The sequence below is a fragment of the Plutella xylostella genome, chromosome 13 (assembly GCF_932276165.1).
Source record: "Plutella xylostella chromosome 13, ilPluXylo3.1, whole genome shotgun sequence".
Taxonomy (NCBI): Eukaryota; Metazoa; Arthropoda; class Insecta; order Lepidoptera; family Plutellidae; genus Plutella; species Plutella xylostella.
In genome coordinates, this window is record NC_063993.1 from 4,969,425 (window position 1) to 4,990,266 (window position 20,842).

Consider the following 20,842-nt stretch of genomic DNA (forward strand, 5'->3'; position numbering starts at 1 on the left):
GAGTACTACTCCTATACAGGGTGTTGCATCGTGTGTATGTGTGCAACACGGTGATGGTGAGCCAGCCGCACGTGGACAGCATGCAGCTGAGCGGCTCCGACCACGCCAAGCGGCCCGCGCGCCCCGCGCCGTCCACCCGCCACGACAAGTGAGTACTACTCCTATACAGGGTGTTGCATCGTGTGTATGTGTGCAACACGGTGATGGTGAGCCAGCCGCACGTGGACAGCATGCAGCTGAGCGGCTCCGACCACGCCGAGCGGCCCGCGCGCCCCGCGCCGTCCACCCGCCACGACAAGTGAGTACTACTCCTATACAGGGTGTTGCATCGTGTGTATGTGTGCAACACGGTGATGGTGAGCCAGCCGCACGTGGACAGCATGCAGCTGAGTGGCTCCGACCACGCCGAGCGGCCCGCGCGCCCCGCGCCGTCCACCCGCCACGACAAGTGAGTACTACTCCTATACAGGGTGTTACACCGTGTGTATGTGTGCAACACGGTGATGGTGAGCCAGCCGCACGTGGACAGCATGCAGCTGAGCGGCTCCGACCACGCCGAGCGGCCCGCGCGCCCCGCGCCGTCCACCCGCCACGACAAGTGAGTACTATTCCTATAGAGCTGATATATATAGAGCTGCTAAGATAATAATCTCAACTGTTTTTATTTATTTTATTTTAGGAAAACTTACAGCACAATTTGAATGTATAACAATAGAATGAGCAGTAAAAGGCTTTATGAAGCCTATTGCGACCTGCGATACGCTTTTGGATTGTCATGATATCTGAGGTAGTCGAAATACATCCCCTGTCTAAGCGGCAGCGGACAGGAGAGCGATCCAAAGCCTATTCATGGTACTCGGACACCAGTATAGGTATCGATTCTTTGGTAGTTATAGCTGGCTCTCTGGCACTTAGAAAAACTCTGGCCATTAGAAAAACTTTTTCCAAGACAAATTAACACATTTCTGAAGGATCTAGACAAGTACTTACCTCTTAATTTCACACTACCTAATGCTTTCTCCACAGATACGCGCGACTGACAGAGTCTCGTTCGACGACGCCGTCGCCGCCGCCGTCCGTGTCTCCGCTTAAGCTGAAGCTGCCCAAACTGCCCTTCGCCAAGAAGGAGGGCCGCAGCCGCAGCCACACGCCGCCCCGGCATGATAATGTGAGTTTTGTTGGAAGGAGAGTGGGAGTTTGAAAAGGGAGTCAGTCAGAACAAGGAGATCAGTTTTACAAGTCAATCCCACAGAGAATATTGTTCAGAATATCGGGTATATTGACATGGTATATCACTCAATAAATTGCGAAAAATATTAAAGTTAATGATTAAATCTATGCGTCAGTCTGACCCCCTTATTAAAAAAGTTACTGGACGCTTTAGCTATTGAACTGTTTTGTCACTCTCTGTCAAAGAACAAGATGGATTGATTGAAAGGATAACCCTCACGCTCATTTGCATAGTTGAGTAAGTGTGTTGCTCCTTGCTTAGAAAGTTTATGGATAGTAAGTGGCCACCATAGATTTAAAGTCAACTAGGCATCATTGTTTATCTGATTTGTATTGTCTGCAGAAAGCGCGATACGAAGCGGAGAGTCCCGACGAACTGGCGCTAGCGGAGGCGGCGCTGGCCTACGGGTTCGAACTGAGACATCGCACGCCTGATGAGGTAAGCACCCGCGCAGCCGCAGCGTCGTCTATTATATTCATGTTGTTTTAGTTTTGAAGGTGGGGTTTACACGATAAAATTGAACACGGTACGAATAACGTTCGTATGCAACAACGAGTTGCATACGAACTTGTTATGGAAATCAGAGTGCCCCGTGACATCGGTAGCTTATTAATGGAATCGGATGAGGTTCTATATTCATACCAGAGGACTAGGACTGAGCATACTCATATAGACGAACTTTATAAACGCACGTGGATTGGATATGTAGGAAAATGAATGGAAAGATTTGCTTGGGCTTTTTGAGCGGTGACTTAGCATCAAATTGCCTTTGTCACTACGACTCCATACAAAGATCTCGCTATCTCTTTAATCCCTTCAAATTATGTTTACCGCAGCAAAACAAAACTAATCAAACGAGCTTAGGTCTAAAAGATAAAGTAATAAAGGCGTTTATGACGTGACTATTTTCAGGTGGAAATCGGCATTCTCGGCAAGTTGAACAAATGGCGCGTGTTGCGTGTTCAGGAGTTTGACAGCTCCAGGAAATGTATGTCCGTGGCGATGCGATCTCCTACGCAACAGGTGAATATGTTTTGTAAACCTTTATGGTAACTAGTTTTTATTAAAATAGCTGAAAGGCGAAAGCAATCAATGAAGTAAATTTAATGCCAACGTGAATTTATGTTGGTATTTCGTTAAAATGCTCCACTCAGTAAGACGTATACTAGCTTTTAGCCGTGTTGGTGACAAAATTAAGACCTATCTGTAATCTAATTCTTGTCACTATGGTGAAAGGATTGACCAGTCTATCGCTGACTACCCAGAATGTACTAGACTTGTAATAACTACTGCTAAACCTCAATCCTTTCGTTAACCCCCAATCCATCATAAACAATCCTCTCTATTCTTCCACCTCCACTAACTAACACCACCAAAACCCTCAGGTAGTCCTATTCGTCAAGGGCGCGGACTCAACCGTCCTGAACGCACTAGCGCCCATGCGCTCCGGCTCCCCCGAGGCGGCGGCGTACGAGCGCACGCGCACGCTGCTGTCGGAGTACTCGCGCGCGGGGCTGCGCACGCTGGTGATGGCCAAGCGCACCATGACGCCCGCGCTGTGGGAGGAGTGGCTCGCCGGCCATAACAGGGCCATGGAGCCTACGGATGGTGAGTCATAGGAAGCGTGTTTTAATAGAAGAAGCGCCGGTGGCTCCATCTGTAATATGTACGCCGTATGAAAAAGCAACCGAGCACCGAGGAGTGGCTTGCCGGACATAATAGGGCCATGGAACCTACTGATGGTGAATATAATTAGTTTATTAATTGCTGTATCTAGAAAAACGTAGGTGGCGCCATATGCAATAATGTGTGTTATATGACATAAAAAGCTGCACGTAGCAGTAAAGCAGGCAGGTGGCTGTAGATTCGTCTAAACCACGTGTTATAGGTACGCGCAAAACGCCATATAATATTGAAATTACTATATAGGTAATTTTGCCACTCCCCTACCTTCTGGCCTTATCTGGCGTGATTACTTCAATCAATCGATCAATATCCACCTGTGAATTCCTCATAATAAATCAACTTTCCTCTCTTTTCCAGGGCGAGACAGAAGGATCCGCGAGTCTCTGGAGCGGCTGGAGAGCGCGCTCACACTGGTCGGGGCCACCGGAGTGGAGGACAGACTGCAGGAGGCTGTGCCTGAGGTTAGACGATTGTTCTGTTTTGAAACTACTGGTGAAATACTGGAGTGCTATGAAGGTTTGAAGTATCTGTATGTGTATATGGTTGGAAATTGGGGGTCCTATTACACAGACGTGTAATTTTTTTAAGTTGTGTCTGTGGTTGTATTCTTAATTTTATTTTGTTTTTCATAGAATATCATGTAAACCTACAGGCCGCGACGAGCAAGGGGCGAGTTTGGATAGCTGGCGAGCGAAACTGGCCAAGAGCACTTGCTCCCGCCCCTTATTTCCGCTCATCAAGACACCTAATAATGACTTCTACACACACCCCTTAGTTTTCCGAACGTTCTAAACTTACCGCGAAACATGTGCCTTATGTTGTGTCCATAGCTTTGTTTTGTTGTAAATGTTTGTAAAAAACCATATTACAATTCCAGACGATCCGCTCCCTCCTGGACGCCGGCATCTCGGTGTGGGTGCTGACGGGCGACAAGCCGGAGACCGCCATCAACATCGCCTACTCCGCCGCGCTCTTCTCTCAAGAGGACCGACTGTTGCACTTGATGTCGCGGGATAAGGTTTGTTTTGTAATGATACAACATGTTTATAATATAGGAAGTCATGCGTAGCGTACGGTCTTCTCGCAGGAGGACTGATTGTCCCATTTAATGGCACGAGCTTTCACGACACAACATAAATTTTACAATGATTCGCTTATATGAACACGGCTATAGAAGTATTTATAAATTTCAAACGGATTCATTTTATGTCCCCTTTATCGGAGTTGTATGTGTAATTGTAAATTGGTAGAGCGGTGGTAGCTCAGTCGGGTAAGCGCTCGCTTCTCACGCCAGAGATGCGGGTTCGATCCCGGCGTTGACATGTACCAATGAGTTCTTTTAACTTAAGTACAATGAATACCATCGCTCTTACGGTGAAGGAAAACATCGTGAGGAAACCTGCATATCTAGATCTAGCACATCTAGATATGTGAACCCACCAACCCGCAGTGGACCAGCGTGGTGGGTAATGGTCCAAGCTTAGGAAGGCAGTTTAGACCTTGGGGATATGCACAAAGGTTCCACTCGAGAGAGCCAGGTGCAGGTACTTACACCCCCACAGAGAATAGAATAGAATAGAATAGAATAGGAAGGCAGTTTAGACCTTGGGGATATGCACAAAGGTTCCATTCGAGAGAGCCAGGTGCAGGTACTTACACCCCCACAGAGAATAGAATAGAAATAGGATAGAATTGTAAATTATATGGGGTACAAAAAGTGGTTACATCTACCCTCCCGACATCTTACTTCACTCGACTCAACTCTCTCAATCACCTCTACAACACCCCTAAACCACCAACCACTCTATCCCCAGGACCACGCCGAAACCACAATAAAGAACTACCTGGACAGCAGCATGCAGGACCAGACCAACAGCGGTCGCGCCCTAGTCGTCGACGGGAAGACGCTGACCTACATCCTGGACCGGCGCTCGGGGCTCGTGGCTCCCTTCCTGTCCCTGGCTAAGAGATGCTCGGCGGTCCTGTGTTGTAGAGCCACGCCGCTGCAGAAGGCTTATATTGTTAAGGTTAGTGCGGGTGTTAAAGAACTAGATGGACAGCAGCATGCAGGACCAAAGCAACAACGGGCTCGCTCTATACATTGTTTCACGGGGAAAGACATCTGATACAAACAAAAACCAACCTTCTTCGAATGTAATAAGGGTCCTGTCAGATGTCTTTCCCCGTGAAACAAGGTATAGTAGTGGACGGGAAGACGCTGACCTACATCCTGGACCGGCGCTCGGGGCTCGTGGCTCCCTTCCTGTCGCTGGCTAAGCGGTGCTCGGTGGTCCTGTGCTGTAGAGCCACGCCGCTGCAGAAGGCTTATATTGTTAAGGCATGTAATAATACTATGAACATTAGTAGGAATGTTACAAATGGGTTTTTTTGGTTGTAATTCTTTCGTGATGCAAGATCATGGTTTTGTGATGAAGTTAATTAATAATTATGTATATGTAGATTTCATACATCAGCCGCTAGCCATAATCATATCCCATTTTAGCTCAAGTTTACTGCGTATCGTCCCAGGTATCCTGTGGACTACAAGTAAAAAAATCAACAAAGAGAAGTCGGATTTAAATATGGGTAGCAATAAAACGAGTGACTGTAAATTACAGTTCTAAGTGTCAAAATTAATTAATTTGGGTTATAGAATTACTAAGTGAGCGACTGACTGCGAGTGACGAGAAATCAACAGGACAGCAACTTACAAACATTAATTTGAGTTACTTAAAATACAAAATGACCAGCTTCATAATATTTGAGCGACCTAATATTTGTTTGAGTGTCAACGTTACGTCCTGCATTTTTTTCAATATTTGGTAAATGTATTTTTTATACTGAGCGGCATTTTATCTTAAATGAAGTGTTTCGAATACAATAACCACTTTGAAAAATACACTAACACCCATATTCTAAGTCATTTCCTTCACTTAAGATTCTACTTACTTGTTGAAGGATGCCATAAGGGATCTCTCACAGAACACTTCAAATCGGTATTCTAAGTCGGTATTTTGACATTCCTTCAAAAAGGAAGCTAGAAACATTTCGCTTAGGATTTTTTTACGTTCTATAGCTAATTAAATCATTTCCGGTCTCATTTTCTTTTGTCTATGGTAGAAATACGACTCCTTTTCTTGAGATTTATCAACACATTTCGTTCTACGTCTACGCAGATGCTACAATCTATGACACGGAATAAATAACTTCAAATCTTCAAACAATGTCAAAAAAAAATTGCAGTAACGAAACGTGTTTAGTGTCATTGTATAAAAAACATAGAGTATATTATAAACTGGAAATAGAGTAATCAGTCATTTCTTTATATAGCGCCATCTCTGTTCGTGTGTATGAACTAAACTCAGTAGCGCGAACGGCCTGCACCGCGCACCGTATACACCTTGAGCTCAACTAATATTAACAATGACTGCATGTTAATTAATCCTGCCCCAAGACAAATTATTAATGACAGGATTAATTAAACATGCACTCTTATCAGTAAAATATGTATTTGTACAAAGATAAGTAATGAAACAAAATGGTTATTTTTTTCTTCTTTTATTTGCCAAAATAATTGCAAGTGAATGCATAGAATCATCCTTATCAACATCTGTTGAGACGCCACAAATAATTTTATTTATGTTCCGGCACCAATTGCAAATGAAAAAAATCGTTGCTGTATTAAATAAGAAATCAACCAATTCCCTATTATGTTTTTTACATTGTATAAAATTTGTATTAATTCTGGCATATAATATTAATTTTATATAATCTTTCAAATTTTTCATTTTCGCATTTTCTGATAGAATATAATGGGTGATGTCTTGTATACTAGAAAAACATTGAATTAGATCTTCTGTTGGGTACGTTAAGCAGGCTTTTTTCTTATTGTATTCTCTTAATCCTATGTAATCATTTATTGAAGTCTTGTTATGGTTATATAAATTGTTTTCACAATTGACACATTTCTTAAAAACTCTTTTATGTGACTGCCGAAGGAAGTAACCAGTTACATACTGTAGGGCAGCAATTATTCTTGGGTCCCTTTTCTTTATATTTAAATCTACAACAATATCATCATTATTAACATGATTAAAATCAACATCAATATTATTATTTAAACTTTGAGCAGTATTTTTAATGAAAAAAAGGTTTTTTAATGATTTAAAAACTACACACGAATCATCCTCACAATTGGAACCCGGAGAATAACTGCTGCTTAAATTATTAATTAATAAAGATGCATAGGCTGCTTCAAAACCAGCACAAGTTGGGTTATTATTTCTATAGCCATGACTTCGTATACTGCCAAAGAAATTCTCCAATGGATCTTGATTGAAGTGCCGGCACCATATCGATTTTATTTCATAAATTTTAAATAATTTATTTCTCAGTAACTCCATGTTCTCTATGGTACGTAACCAGTTACTTACTGAAGGCACCACACTTACTTTTCCTTTAGAAATAAATTTCATTGTTTTAAGGACTGTCTTAGATTTTACCCAGTGTTGGTTATGCATTGATTGTGGTGTTAATGGTAACAATAATAGTTTTCCGCTCTTTTTGGACGAATTTCTATAGCTGCCATTCATTGAGTCAAACAATTCATCCATAAATAGAAGCAGATCTGCTGTATCTTGACATTCTTTTGTCAATATTCCTTGATCTGAAACAGATAATAATAGGTAATTAAATTACAAAAAAACGGTTAAGTATGAGTAGGACTCCTACCCGGAGGCTTTCGTATATATATGCTAGAGTCGGATTAAATAACATCTCATAAGTAACTAAAACTAAAATTATGTTTTTTTAATACATATACGCTGAGTTGCAGAAAGGAACATTAGCCTAATGTCGTCATGAAATCTATGTCCGTCTCTTTCTATCCGTATACTGTCAAAGCAAGGCAGCTATACATTTAAGGTCGATATTAGCTTAAAGTCCCTTTCTGCAACTCAATAATAATGGCTGGCCATAAAATGACATATATCTGTGATAGGTAATTTGTTTGAAGTGGGGCCAGCATGCGGGTGCAATTTTAGATAGATAGATAGATAGATAGATAAATTATTTATTTACTTAACACAACACATACACAGGTTACACAGCAAGATTTTTAACATAAAGTTTAAGATTACATAAACACAAAACACTATTAAAAGACATGCAGATAGAAAAGCAAAAAGTTATGATGTGGCGCATCCATACTTTTTAAATAATTGGTTGAAATAACCGACTGCAACAGCTAAAATTATTTAAATTTCTAAAAATTATATTGTTAAAACTCACCTGCTAAGTAGCCCATATTTAGTCCTACTGTGTTACTAAATATCTGTGATGCAAATTTCACTTTCATCTTCGGTATTTTTTCTGGATTACAGTGGTTCTCTGTTAGTTTCTTTATTATTTTTATTCCTTTATATGTGGGATTGTTTTTGTATAATTGGGTTATATGGTCCCATTTCGCCACCTTTTCCACACCATCTATTTTAAAATGTAACTCTTTTGTCAGAAGATTATTTCTTATCCCTTTAAGTAAATGTGGGACATCATATAATGGTATTATTTCATTGCCATCAATTTCAAATGTGGCATTTCTCATTTCTTCTCCTTTTTTTACATATTCCATTTTTGTTTGTTCAATTAAAGAGTTTATAGCGCTGACATTTGAAGTACCCTGATCACAAACAGTTGCTAAAACGTTGAATCCCACTGAGTTTAATTTTCTTATTAATGTTTTAATAAGTACCGCTAAGTCATCCTTTTTCGTGCTCCCGGAACAAAAAGTGTAGCAGATTGGTTGTTTGTAATTCTTACTTATTCCACGTATCATAAATACCAACGCATGATCTGCTATCTGATTTCTCGTTTCATGGCCACTGTTTACAAAGCCGACAATATCATCTCTTTTTTTACTATAATCGAAGTGGGGTGACAATGCCATTTCGTCAAAAATTAGGGTACAAAGCCTGTCATCGGGCTTCATTTTCCGAGCGCGCTTTTTTAACTGAACAAATATATTTTCATTAACACCTGGTTTTATGCCAGCTCTTGACACCATTCTGCTCAATGTAATTGGCGATGGCAACACAAATATTTTTCTAAGCAGTCTGTATGCTCTCGGTCCACGTTTGTATAAGCTTAATGCCAACACTTTTTCATCTTTCGTGAATCTTCTTCCCATTTTGTCTTTTTTATACTCTCGAAATTGCAGCATAATGAAAATTGCAGCCAGGGTAGTGAAGCTTTTCAAAGCCCGTTGGAAATTATTATTTGAGGATAAAGTTAATGCTTTCTTTAACCTCAATTTGTAGGAATCCTTGCTGGCTTGCAATTTTTTAATCTCCTTTTGAAGAGGGATTAACTTATCACCACCACCACCAATTACTTTTTTCTTAAGGTGGGTAGTTTTCAAATCTGAAAACAGAAATAATATACAATTAGTCTTGTATAAAAACTACTGTCCATGGCTCATTATTCACTATAAAAAATATTAATTAAAGTTATCATCAATCCAATTTTATAGACATTATATTGAAGTAATTCAAGTGCTTGTATACATATTCTATTCTATTCTCTGAGGGGGTGTTAGTGCCTGTAAAGTGCAAAACTACACTCACCAGGTGTTGATGCTTCAGCATCACATGATATTGAAGCTTTTATGCCGATGTGTTCATTAGAAGTTGAACATCCAGCAGCAGCAGTGGCACAGCCTGCCTCATTAGTAACATCATTTAAGGCACATCTCTTGATTACTAAACCTGCAAAAATAATTATACATTCTTATTATATATAGACTTGAAAATGGTTTATTAGCTGTTTTATACACGACAGAAATATAATGTTTTATACACTAAGTATTAAAAGTATTTCACTGATAATAGCCCCCCATAATTAAAATTAAAATATTATAAAAATATGTCTATATCTAGCAGTGGAATACCTGTAAGAAAAAGCAATTTTATTTATTTTACCTTTTAATTGAAGTGTAGGAGTAGCATTATTAGTGAGTTTTGTGTTCCTGGTCCAGTAACATTTCTCAAAGTGTTGGTGACAGACTCTACGATATTTGTAGACATATATGTCATTCAAAGACAAAATATCCCCTCCAATGGCAAATGTCCAAGTATTGAACCTGTTCGGTTCATTTTCAGGGTTCGGGAACTTATGTAAGATGACATTATCATCTTCACCTGTAAGAAGAGTATGTTTAATTTAATAAAAGAGAAGGATGGACATTTCATAACATAATTATGGTGTGATACAGAGCCTAAATTTATTTAATTTTCTCTTTCTTTCTTTTCTTTCTTAAATAACCTATATTAATAACACTATGTCCATAGAACTACAAAGGATTTGTAAATAGGCGAGAAACACATGAGTTTTAACTCTTACTGCCAGTTTCTATATCTCTATCTATCCATTACTGGTAGTTACTTTCATACGATTTAGACATATTCAAAAGTAACTGTCAAAATCGTCTGAAAGTATCTACCAGTTATAGATAGATAGGTTATAGAAACCGGCAGTTAGTGAGTTCCAAATGGTTTTAACGACCTATTCAACAGTACATTATACATTCCTGAGAAAAAGAGTGGTGACAGACAGAGGGACATGATTTAGGTGTCCCTTTTTCATGTTTTGGTACAGAACCCTAAAAAACAGCTACCACTACATAAGGGCTCTCAAAGGTAAAATGAATTTAATTATACGTAATTGGGATGTACTTACGTGTTCTATTACAACCAGGAACACAACACTTTCGCTCTGAAGCCATTTCAAGTCCGTGAATTGTGCAAAAATCGGAAGGTCCAAAAAACAAAAGCCAGGTCAACAGGTGCACAATGATAAACAAGGTCCAAAAGTTCGCCGAAGTCACAGTAATCGAAGTCCAAAAAACGAAGCCAGTTATGTTAAATAAAACAGTAGGAAATAGAAAAGCGCTCACAAAACTCAAAAACTTTTACAACAACAACGACAATTTCTGTCAATGTCAAATCAAATATGGCGACGTGCCTTGCTACGTTCCAAAACGAAGCTTGTGTTCCAAAAAATGTTAATAAAACTGAAATGTTTATAGTGAGGAAACCGAAATAAGCTTTCTGGTGTAATTAATTATAGTTAATCAACCCTAATCTTATTATTTAAGTGGTTTAAAAAATAAATAAAAATCTTTAATTCAGAAAAAATATATATTGTTGCAGCTGTATCGATGTATCAATTTATTGAAATTGGAACGCATTTACGACAGTGTCGCTCTCTGTAGCACAGTGTTCGAACTAATTTCAATGGTAATATGTGTATGGAAGTAATTTATTACTAAGTGAAAAGACCGTGATAAAAAAGAATAACAATCAACATTAACATCTATGAAAACAATTTCTTCACTCCTGCAGTTTTAACAGCGTACCTATTAAAATCGTAATCTTTAGAAATTTCCTGTGTTATCTAATCAATAGGTGAAAATGTGTGGAAGTGGAAGAATTGACTAATTACATAGTTTTTTTTATCTTTAATTATTTAATAAATATTTGATTATTTGTTGTTCTACATTTCCTATGTTATTTCTAAAGTTTTTAGTCAGGTAGAAGCTGGATGAGGAAGACTGATTCGTTGATTATTACGTAAAACATTGTGATACTTAAATAAAACATTTTAAAGTACCTGTTATTTTTTATTACAAAATCATACATATGAAAAAAAGTTAAAACGATAAAATGTTTATTTAGCTAAAAACTGTCTTATTTATTTAACAAAAATCAAACTTTCATATCATACCTAATTAAAATGCCTGGTTATAAATGCACTCCTTATTATGCTACCTCGCGCTGCATCCTGCACTTCAGCTACTGGAACAGCTTCCAGGTCAAGCTCAGGCTCAATTAATGGCTCATTCGTTTTCACGCATATATTGTGGAGGACAGCACATGCCACTATGATGTGGCATGAGTTCTCTAAACTGTTCTGCAGCTTTCGGTTTAGACAAGCAAACCGTCTCTTAAGTACTCCATTTACTCGTTCTATAACATTTCTTGTGGAGATTTGTGCTCTGTTATATCGCTGTTTCTCTGGAGTATCAGGGTTTGGCACCGGTGTAAACATAATTTGTGTTTGGGCATAGCCACCGTCACCTAGTAGGATGCCGCTACCAGCCAGGTCACCTTCTTGTAGCCTCATAGAGAACCTACAGTTAGCATAAATCCTGGAGTCGTGTACAGACCCAGGCCAGCGTACAACAATATCAAATATTTCCATATTGGGCCCACACACAATCTGCACATTAATGGAGAACCATCCATGACGGTTTCTGAAAACCTCTCCTGTTAAACGGTTTGGATTTTTTATAGGGATATGCAGTCTATGCAGCCTATTACACCTGGGAAGTGAGCTATGTTATAAAATTTCCTCTTAACTTCTTGTAATTCGTCTGCTGCAGGAAACATAGAGGCATCAGCAGATTTATAACACTCGCTTTGCTAAATCGAAACCGTCCCTGAAATTCCGTATCATTGTAAAATTCGAAAGGGTTTTCAGCATCCCTTATGTATCGCCGTGCCAAGAAATTATATGGTTCTCCTAAAACGTATTCAATAAATTCGTCAAACTCCGCCATTTCTATCCTTGAGTATCTATAAGGTAGCTCAAGAGGTACCTTCACTTTGACAGTTCATTCCAAAACCTTGAGTAAGGAAATGCTTAAGTGAAGGAGACTTTTTACGACTATAGCTACCGAATTAAGGAAGAAACCTTAAGTCAAGGAAATTATAAGGAAAGGAAGTGACTAAGAATATGGGTGTAATGAGCAGAGTATAATGAGCTCACATTTAAAAAATAAAAATAATATGAAATAACTATTTGAAGAAACACTATTCTATTAGTTGAGAAATTTTATTATTGAAATATAAGGGTAATTAAATAAAACAATGTACTCCATAAAAATAAAGTAATATGCATGCATTTATTTCAATAAAATGAACAAAAATTAAAATAAGACGCTTCAGTCAACTAAAAAAAAAACTTCTTATAAATACTAAGAAACATTAAAGGTTGTCTGGCAGAGATCGCTTTTAGTGATAAGACCGCCTTTTGTACCCTAATTAAGTTACATTTTGTTAATTTTATTATTCTGTTTTGGTGTACAAATAAAGTGTATTCTATCTATCTACGAGATCTAACATTGATAGGTATGAGGAGCCCTAATACTCATCGACACTGGTAAATAAGTGCGGGCTTGGACTTATTGGGCCGGCCTCGTTTTCTTTTTTGTCCAATGGGTATCATTTTTGCTTCCAGTGGTGGTGTTGTTAGTTTGAGCCGAATTGCTAGCCCCAAAACGTGATTGCATACATATCTATTGAAAAATTCGGGACAGTCGCACGATCCTTTTTGCCAGTGCATTTAAAAATCTGTTAGTAGTTTTCATTAAAAAACGTATCAAAATAAAAAACATAAGCCCTCAAATAGAATATCAGTAACCAATAATCATTAATAAAGCAGCATACAAAACTTTGCTCAAAGTGAACTTTTTAGTAGTTCGCTAAGTATAACCTCACTTAGAAAAATCGAATATATCTTAATATTGAAGTTGCCCTCTCTGTATTTCCAGTCGCTCACTTAGTAATTAAGTCGCTCGGATATTTTTTTTATATCTGAAATGGATTTGTCACAGTCCACTTTTTGTAAGCTCGTACTGGATTTTATTATAAATCAATATTCGTCGTCAGTTTAGTTAATTTTTCGCTTACTCATATTCATACCGCTCAAGTTATTAAAACTGTATGTCATCATCAGTCGCAAAGTTTTTTTTTGTTCGCTCGTTTTATAATTCCCCTTTAAATATTACGGCTATTTTCAGAAGGGATTTTTATTTTTACTTTATTCATTTTATATTATGTTTTCAGGCGGTGAAAGAGGAGCTCGGTGTGACGACATTGGCTATCGGAGACGGTGCCAACGACGTCTCTATGATACAGAGCGCAGACGTAGGAATAGGTAAGACACTCCATTCCATACAAAACGTTTTGAAATAGAATTCTACCTATTTATATTATACCTACTTCTAAATTTGTATTTTTTTGTAACTGCTTTTGTAATTAATTAATACATACCAAGCGTAGCATGGGACGCTCAGCCCGCTGAACCGACCACCTGACATAAGTAGATAGGACGATCAGGGAATATTGTGCTTCCCATTAGAGGTTTACCAATGTTTATTAGCATTAAGGGCTGATGATGATGAATCACAGCATTGAACTACCCTACACCACCACCAATATTAGCTCACCATATCCCCCTTAGGTCTATCCGGCCAAGAGGGTCGTCAAGCGGTCATGGCGTCTGACTTCGCCCTGCCTCGGTTCAAGTACCTGGAGCGACTGCTGCTGGTGCACGGCCACTGGTGCTACGACCGCCTCGCCAAGATGATCATATACTTCTTCTTTAAGAATGCCGTGAGTATACCTAATATTATGTAGATGTAGATAGTTCTATTTATTTTGAAATTAATGTACAAATTAAGGAAGCTTCGTTATTCGAGTGCTTAGTAGGTATTCGCCTTAAATGGTTTCCCGTGGAAATTCCGGGATAAATAGTAGCCTATGTGTCCAGGGTGTAAATTTTCTAGTTATAAAATGTGCTATCCGTTCAGTAGATTTTTTAATAATAGTCGGAAACATCCGTATTAACTTTCGCAGTATTGGCAGGATATAGAGAACCAACCTATTAGTGGAGGTTGAAAGCCAATGAAATTTATTATTATATTGTTTGCAGTATAAACTAAGAAGAACTGAACAAAACATGTCATCATCATCAGCCTTCTATCGCCCACTGTTGGGTATAGGCCTCCTTATTTTTACGCCAATTCTTCCGGCCCTGTGCCGCTCTGGTCCACTGCTTCGCCGCAACCCTGCAGATGTTCCCTCAACAAAACATGTTTTTATGTAATTTAGGACTAACTTAGTTTTTATTTATTTTCCAGACATTTGTGTTCCTGGTGTTCTGGTACCAGTTCTACAGCGGGTTCTCGTCCTCCGTGATGATCGACCAGCTGCACCTCATGTCCTACAACTTGATGTTCACCGCGTTCCCACCCCTCGTTATTGGTAAGTCATTGCATGTATTTAAACAGTTATATATAGACCTTGCGGTGACCTGGACAGTCACCTACTGATACTTGACTGACAGAGAAATCCTAGTCTAGCGCCTAAGTGTTGGTATCCGAAAAAGAACCATATATCCCTATAATAGGGTGTAGGTCCTTAAAATGGTCCTTCATTTTCCGCTACGAATTTTTTTTCAATATCGTCGTTGGTTTTATTGAGATCTATAAACTATATTCTACATTCATGAAGTAATTCATACCTAAAATCCCTTATCCACAGGAGCTTACGACCGCGTGGCCCCCGCCTCCCTACTCATAGAGCGGCCGGGGCTCTACAGCACCTGTCGCCGGGGCCTCACCTACCAAACCCACACCTACTGGCTGGTCCTTCTAGAGAGCATCTACATCAGCATCGTCATATACTTCACCACCATGTATACGTACTGGGATACAGTCATGGATATAAACGTGTTTGGGGTGGTGAATATGACGTGCTGTCTGGTCGTTATGCTGGTGTATGTGGCGATTGAGACTAGGAGTTGGGTAAGTTGGTTTTTGGTCTTTGTTGGATTTGGAAATGGTTTTTTAATATTGAGGAATAAAATGCTATGGTTAAAATGTAAAATGTTTTTACACATTTTGGTATATTTTTTTGCAGATACTTGTGTGCCATGAAACTTGCTTAATAAAATATAATTTTAAAATAGATATGCACGATAAATAAATACCAAATCATAATGTGTTTATTTTAACAAATAAATGTAAATTAAAATATTTGACTAAATCTTTACATGCAGCTTTTCTCTAAAGTACTAGTAAGTTTAAATAAACGAGTGAGAAGTTAAACTTAGATGCATGGAGTGAATCGCACACAAAATAAGATAACCTTTCTTTCTTTCAGGATGTTATAATACTTATAATACTCTTCCCACAAATTAGTACACGTTTGAAGTTTTTCTTGCACATTGGGGTGTCCACTTAGTTCAAGTTGTCAACTTTTCTGTAATCTTCACAAAAACTGAAAACTATAACAATTCAAACAGGCTCTATTCTAGAATCATATAACATTTTTTGTATCAATGTTTTCCCATGGGAATTACGGGATAAGCAGGGTTTGGATAACCCTGCTTATCCAGGGTGTCAGATTACTACCTATACATGCCGGATATCAACTATTGTAATAATAGTAAGTCCAGCCGTTTTCCCGTGAAAGATCAACAACAAGAATCAAACAAGAACAATCCATCCATCCATATTTAAAAACTTCACGTTTATAATATTAGTACGATAATCTGCCATCATTATCAGCCACATCACATCCATTGCTGGACTTATGCCCGTCCAAGAAGCGTAGCAAAACTGTATTCCCTTCATTCTGTTTCATTAACAAACTCACACTTGTAAACCTGCCAATTCCAGACGGTGATCCACGTGCTAGCCCTGGTGGGGTCGCTTCTGCTATTCTTCGTGTTCACGTTGGTGTTCCAGACGCTATGCGTCGTCTGCTTCGGGCTCCTGTCTACGTACCACACTATACATATGGCCATGAAGGACCCTAACTACTGGCTGTGTATTATACTGGCCACTGTAGCTGCTCTGTCGCCTAGGTAAGTTCGCATGTTTGTAAGTTAGAACATTTTGTTATAATCTGTGACGATCTAAACCGCAGTGCTTACATTAGAGCTAAATCCTCTAATGCAGTGCTTACATTAGAGGAACCTTACCTTTTGAAGTAAAAATGCTACTAAGATTGCTTTACTTGGTTGGTTACTGCCAAATACTTGTTCTTTGGTGTTAGATTTGGCAGAATATTGTGTTAGACCCCTTACCTATACCTAGCTCCCGTGTAAATTGGTGCAGTAGTCTATGGTGCAACAATGTGTTACAATATTGCCTCGGCTGTTGAAACAACTACCTGGCCTAACCTGGCTTGCTGCTAAATAATTTTAGTAAACTACCAAGGCTTTATGTATATTTCTCTCCTCAAACCTAGACCGTTACCTTAATCCGAACCTCTATCCGCAGACTAGCATGGCACGCGCTGCGCAACTCCCTCTGGCCGGGGCAGGTGGGCCGGGCCGTGCGCGCGCGCCGCCGCCGCCCGCCGCTGCCGTACGCCGCGCACTACCACACCACCACCGCCTCCGCGCACGTCTACAGGTCAGATTTACTAATACTAAAGCTAAGAGTATCAAAATAAATATATATTACACCACTGCGTTTAGCGGACACCCGGAATGGATGCCCATCGCAGAGCTGTTTTCCGCTCAACGCGATGGGGCACTTAGGTCGCGTCCAAGACGTCAGCGGGCGATGCGACGGCACCGCCTATTGTTATTTCCTCTATGGCGGTGATTTGTACGTAATTCTCCAGGCCGCCGCGCCGCTCCGCCCGCTGATGTAACGTTGTAGAAGCCGCCTTAGGGTTTTGAAAATACTCGCTTTGCTCGTCGTCGCACCTACCTCTAGGTTTTGATCCCAGGGATTTTAAATTGTATAGGCGCCACATGCTCAAAAATCTTTTGCTGTTGGAGAATATTTTAATGTTATTAGTTGACACCAAGTTCTAGGTACCGATCCACAGCATAGTTCTATGTATTACCCTAGTAGAAGTACTTAATAAGATATATTATTTTTTCCAGATCGACGGACGAGGACGGTCTCCGGAAGACGAACTCGGACGTGACGGCGATAACGTGACGGTGCCGCGCCGCGCCCGCCGCGCCCCGCCCGCGCCGGAGGTACCCGCTTATTACCTCCTACCGTTTTAACTCAGGCTGTGATCTGTCATTAGAACTATTGTATTTTTATCGTAGACTTACGTATTGTGCTTTTGTATTGTACTAATGAAATGGGACCAAGATGTCAGGCGTGTTCTGGGCACGTCTCGCTGTGGATAGAAGAATCCTCTTTAAAAACTATTGGATTCATAAACGTTGTTGACCGATTATGCGGGGTTATTTCGAAGATCTCTAGAGGTATTGTTTTGACAAGGAATGCTCTAGTTCATGTAGAGACAGCGAGACTGGGCCTCGACACGCGGTGTCAGCTATATCTGCCAATCTTTACTGTAGAATAATGTGTTCCCGCTGTGCGCACGAGTGAGACAAACGCGTGTGGAAATATAAGCACTGTTAAAAACCACATGTATTTTTCTAATGTATTATAAAAGTGTTTGTATGTACTTACGTTGATGATAGATTCTGACAATTACGTTTTATTCCGTACGTTTTTAGATGACTTGTTAGTCTAGTTTTTTATGGAAATTATAGCCGCTTTCTCTCTGGCGTATAGACAGCGTGAGAAGCTATATTCTTAGGTATGTTTTAGTTGTTTATTAACAATAATTGTATGTTTGGAGCAATAGGTGATCTGAGTGTGTATACTGCGATTTACGTAACTTGACGAAAATGGCGACGCAATAGTGCTGCTAGCTGCGCGTATGATAAAATTAATGTTGCAGTTTTCATGTACACCTATGGTTGCTGAAAATAACAAAGTGATGATCTATAGCTTACTAAAATAACACAGGAAATTTGTCAAGATACGTAATTCGAACTCTAACTTGGTATGCTTTCCGAATGAGGGAAATTGATTGGGTGTTCAAAATATTATAATTATGTATACGCAGTTTCCAGCTGTGCGCTTTATAACTGCGAAAGCTTTAGAGGCTTGTAGCCGTTACGTTATAAAAATATACTAGATGTGTTTAAAAATGTAGGATTTTGTCATTAGTAAAGTTCAATGTTTACCTCTTTGGATCATGAAAATAATTTTCTTTGTACACATTTATAATAATCTCCATTCTGTAAAATACCTGATGTTAAACCTCTACGTCGTATTAGTTGGTGTAATACCCACAACAAACTTGTTGCCTTGTAAGTAAAACCATGAATCTAAATGAAAACAATAAGTAGCTCATCCTGACTGACTAGAGAATACTTAGAAATATCATCAGCAGTGTTGAAATTAAGATAATAATATAGCTACAGACCCTACCTTGAACAATTATTGTACATCAACTTTTCTACTCTATGACTGTAGTCTTATGCAAGTGCCTCTGTCCCTTCTAACATCGTGTCTAATGTATTTTCTGTAGCTAACTCCTATCAACTAGTGTTAGAATATTCCTAAAAGATTCAACTATTTTTAAAAATGTTTCTAGTTCATGTATATGTAACATAGACACATTATTATATATATATTTCTATATGAATTGTTAAATGTACAGTAGGATATTTTTATAAATAAAAAATAAAACTTTGTGTAAATAACTATGTATGTTAAGACTGTTGTTTATTTAGAGTCTTTAATTTGTTCAGATTAAACAACTATACGTATATTATTATGTACCGAGCAAGGCACATATCACGTGATATTGTATTTTCCAGTCATTTTGTTTTTACGACTCGTAGAATCACGTTTAGAACTGGGTCGATGCCCAAAGATAGCAGTACATTCGCTTTGCGAGCGTAGGTAATCATTGCTCTTGCCATTCTATTAACCTGGAAAACGGAAATCAAAGTTGTAGTACAAGATAAAACTTCCTATATATTATAGCTATTTACGCCATATTGCTTGTTTATTTATGTTTAATACTATACTTAGTTTAGTTAAATATACCTTGTGTTAGGACGTCTGTTAATCGCTAGCATGGCGTCATGTGCTTAGTTTATGGTCACGACTATCGACATCACTGCTAGTCCTTTATCAACGAAATCAGGAATTGTGACGGTATTTAGTCTTCTGAATAGATCTTCCGTATTCTTAAGATTTTTTTGTTATGTTATTAGTTAAAGTTTGATTGTAAACGATATATTTACTGCAGCTTGATTGCGTTCAATATTAGATAAATAAATTGATGCTTCTCTTCGGGCCTGTATTGAATGAACTTATGTTAGAAAATGCATTTATACTTGTGATAGGTAATCGTTCCACTGGGTCCGCGGCGAACAGGCGTGTGTAATGTAGGACATCAATGACTAGAAAATACATGTTGATGTGTGTTGTTTTTTAAAATAATAACAAAATGTTTAATTTATTAAAACCATTGTTTTATTTCATCCCCTTACTTTATACTCAGTTTAACAGGACAGAAAACTTTCCAAATACAGATATTACGAAATATAATTATAGTTAAAATAATAACTACTACCGTCTACTACAAAATGCAATAGCCTTATCTTAAATATTGGTTGTCTATTTGCATTGATATATTAATATTTATAAAGTAGGTTATTTAGTAGTTACCTGTTTAATTGATACTCAATGAAATGTACCATTTCTCAAAACACATTTACATAATATCAATCTCAGTGGTATATCAATAAACATTCTTTACAGAAGATAATTATACATCGTATTAAAATATAATTAGGCATAAAACATTACACTACGTATTATGTATGTAAGAGTAGAAATTAATGTAAACTACAGAAACTAAATAACACAAATAAATGTACTAAGCAATCATAACAACAATGAATAAACAAAAGGGAGTGAATATTTACGAAGATGTTTTGTGCCGTCTTTTCAAAATTAATAAAGAACACAGCCGTGCCTTGGTCTCCTATTTACGCCGTAGGTCGCGTCTAGCGTCACGCCGTAGGCCGCGTCACGATACTCACTATAGAAATGTACTGATGCGGTCTCCCTCACACGCCGACGTTGGCGCGTAGACATAATGAGCATTGTGACGCGGCCTACGGCGGTGACACTTGACGCGACCTACGGAGTAAATAGGAGACCCGGGCCTTAGAAAATATCTTATAGGACGATATTATTAAAATTTTGTGTTTGTGTACATTTAAATTTTACATATTATG

General features: G+C 38.7%; 2 protein-coding genes across 2 annotated transcripts in view; one reads left to right on the top strand and one right to left on the bottom strand.

Moving 5' to 3' along the window:
• LOC105398048 (phospholipid-transporting ATPase VD) overlaps nt 1-20,064 on the top strand; it is a 53,983-nt gene extending 33,919 nt beyond the window's left edge. Inside the window, exons 5-18 of the mRNA XM_048625191.1 lie at nt 1,027-1,168; nt 1,574-1,669; nt 2,144-2,254; nt 2,617-2,839; nt 3,275-3,378; nt 3,795-3,935; nt 4,732-4,944; nt 13,819-13,909; nt 14,216-14,367; nt 14,895-15,018; nt 15,298-15,560; nt 16,437-16,624; nt 17,043-17,177; nt 17,660-20,064. Of these exons, the coding sequence (XP_048481148.1) occupies nt 1,027-1,168; nt 1,574-1,669; nt 2,144-2,254; nt 2,617-2,839; nt 3,275-3,378; nt 3,795-3,935; nt 4,732-4,944; nt 13,819-13,909; nt 14,216-14,367; nt 14,895-15,018; nt 15,298-15,560; nt 16,437-16,624; nt 17,043-17,177; nt 17,660-17,717 (2,041 nt within the window). The 3' untranslated portion in view covers nt 17,718-20,064. The remainder of the gene's footprint in view (nt 1-1,026; nt 1,169-1,573; nt 1,670-2,143; nt 2,255-2,616; nt 2,840-3,274; nt 3,379-3,794; nt 3,936-4,731; nt 4,945-13,818; nt 13,910-14,215; nt 14,368-14,894; nt 15,019-15,297; nt 15,561-16,436; nt 16,625-17,042; nt 17,178-17,659) is intronic.
• Nucleotides 11,634-12,709, bottom strand: LOC119693643 (putative nuclease HARBI1). Its single transcript, XM_048625190.1, is given in 3 exon segments — nt 11,634-12,270; nt 12,273-12,359; nt 12,362-12,709. Coding segments are annotated over 3 exon segments (831 nt in total). The 5' UTR covers nt 12,531-12,709; the 3' UTR covers nt 11,634-11,695.
• Nucleotides 20,065-20,842: the final 778 nt, after the last annotated feature.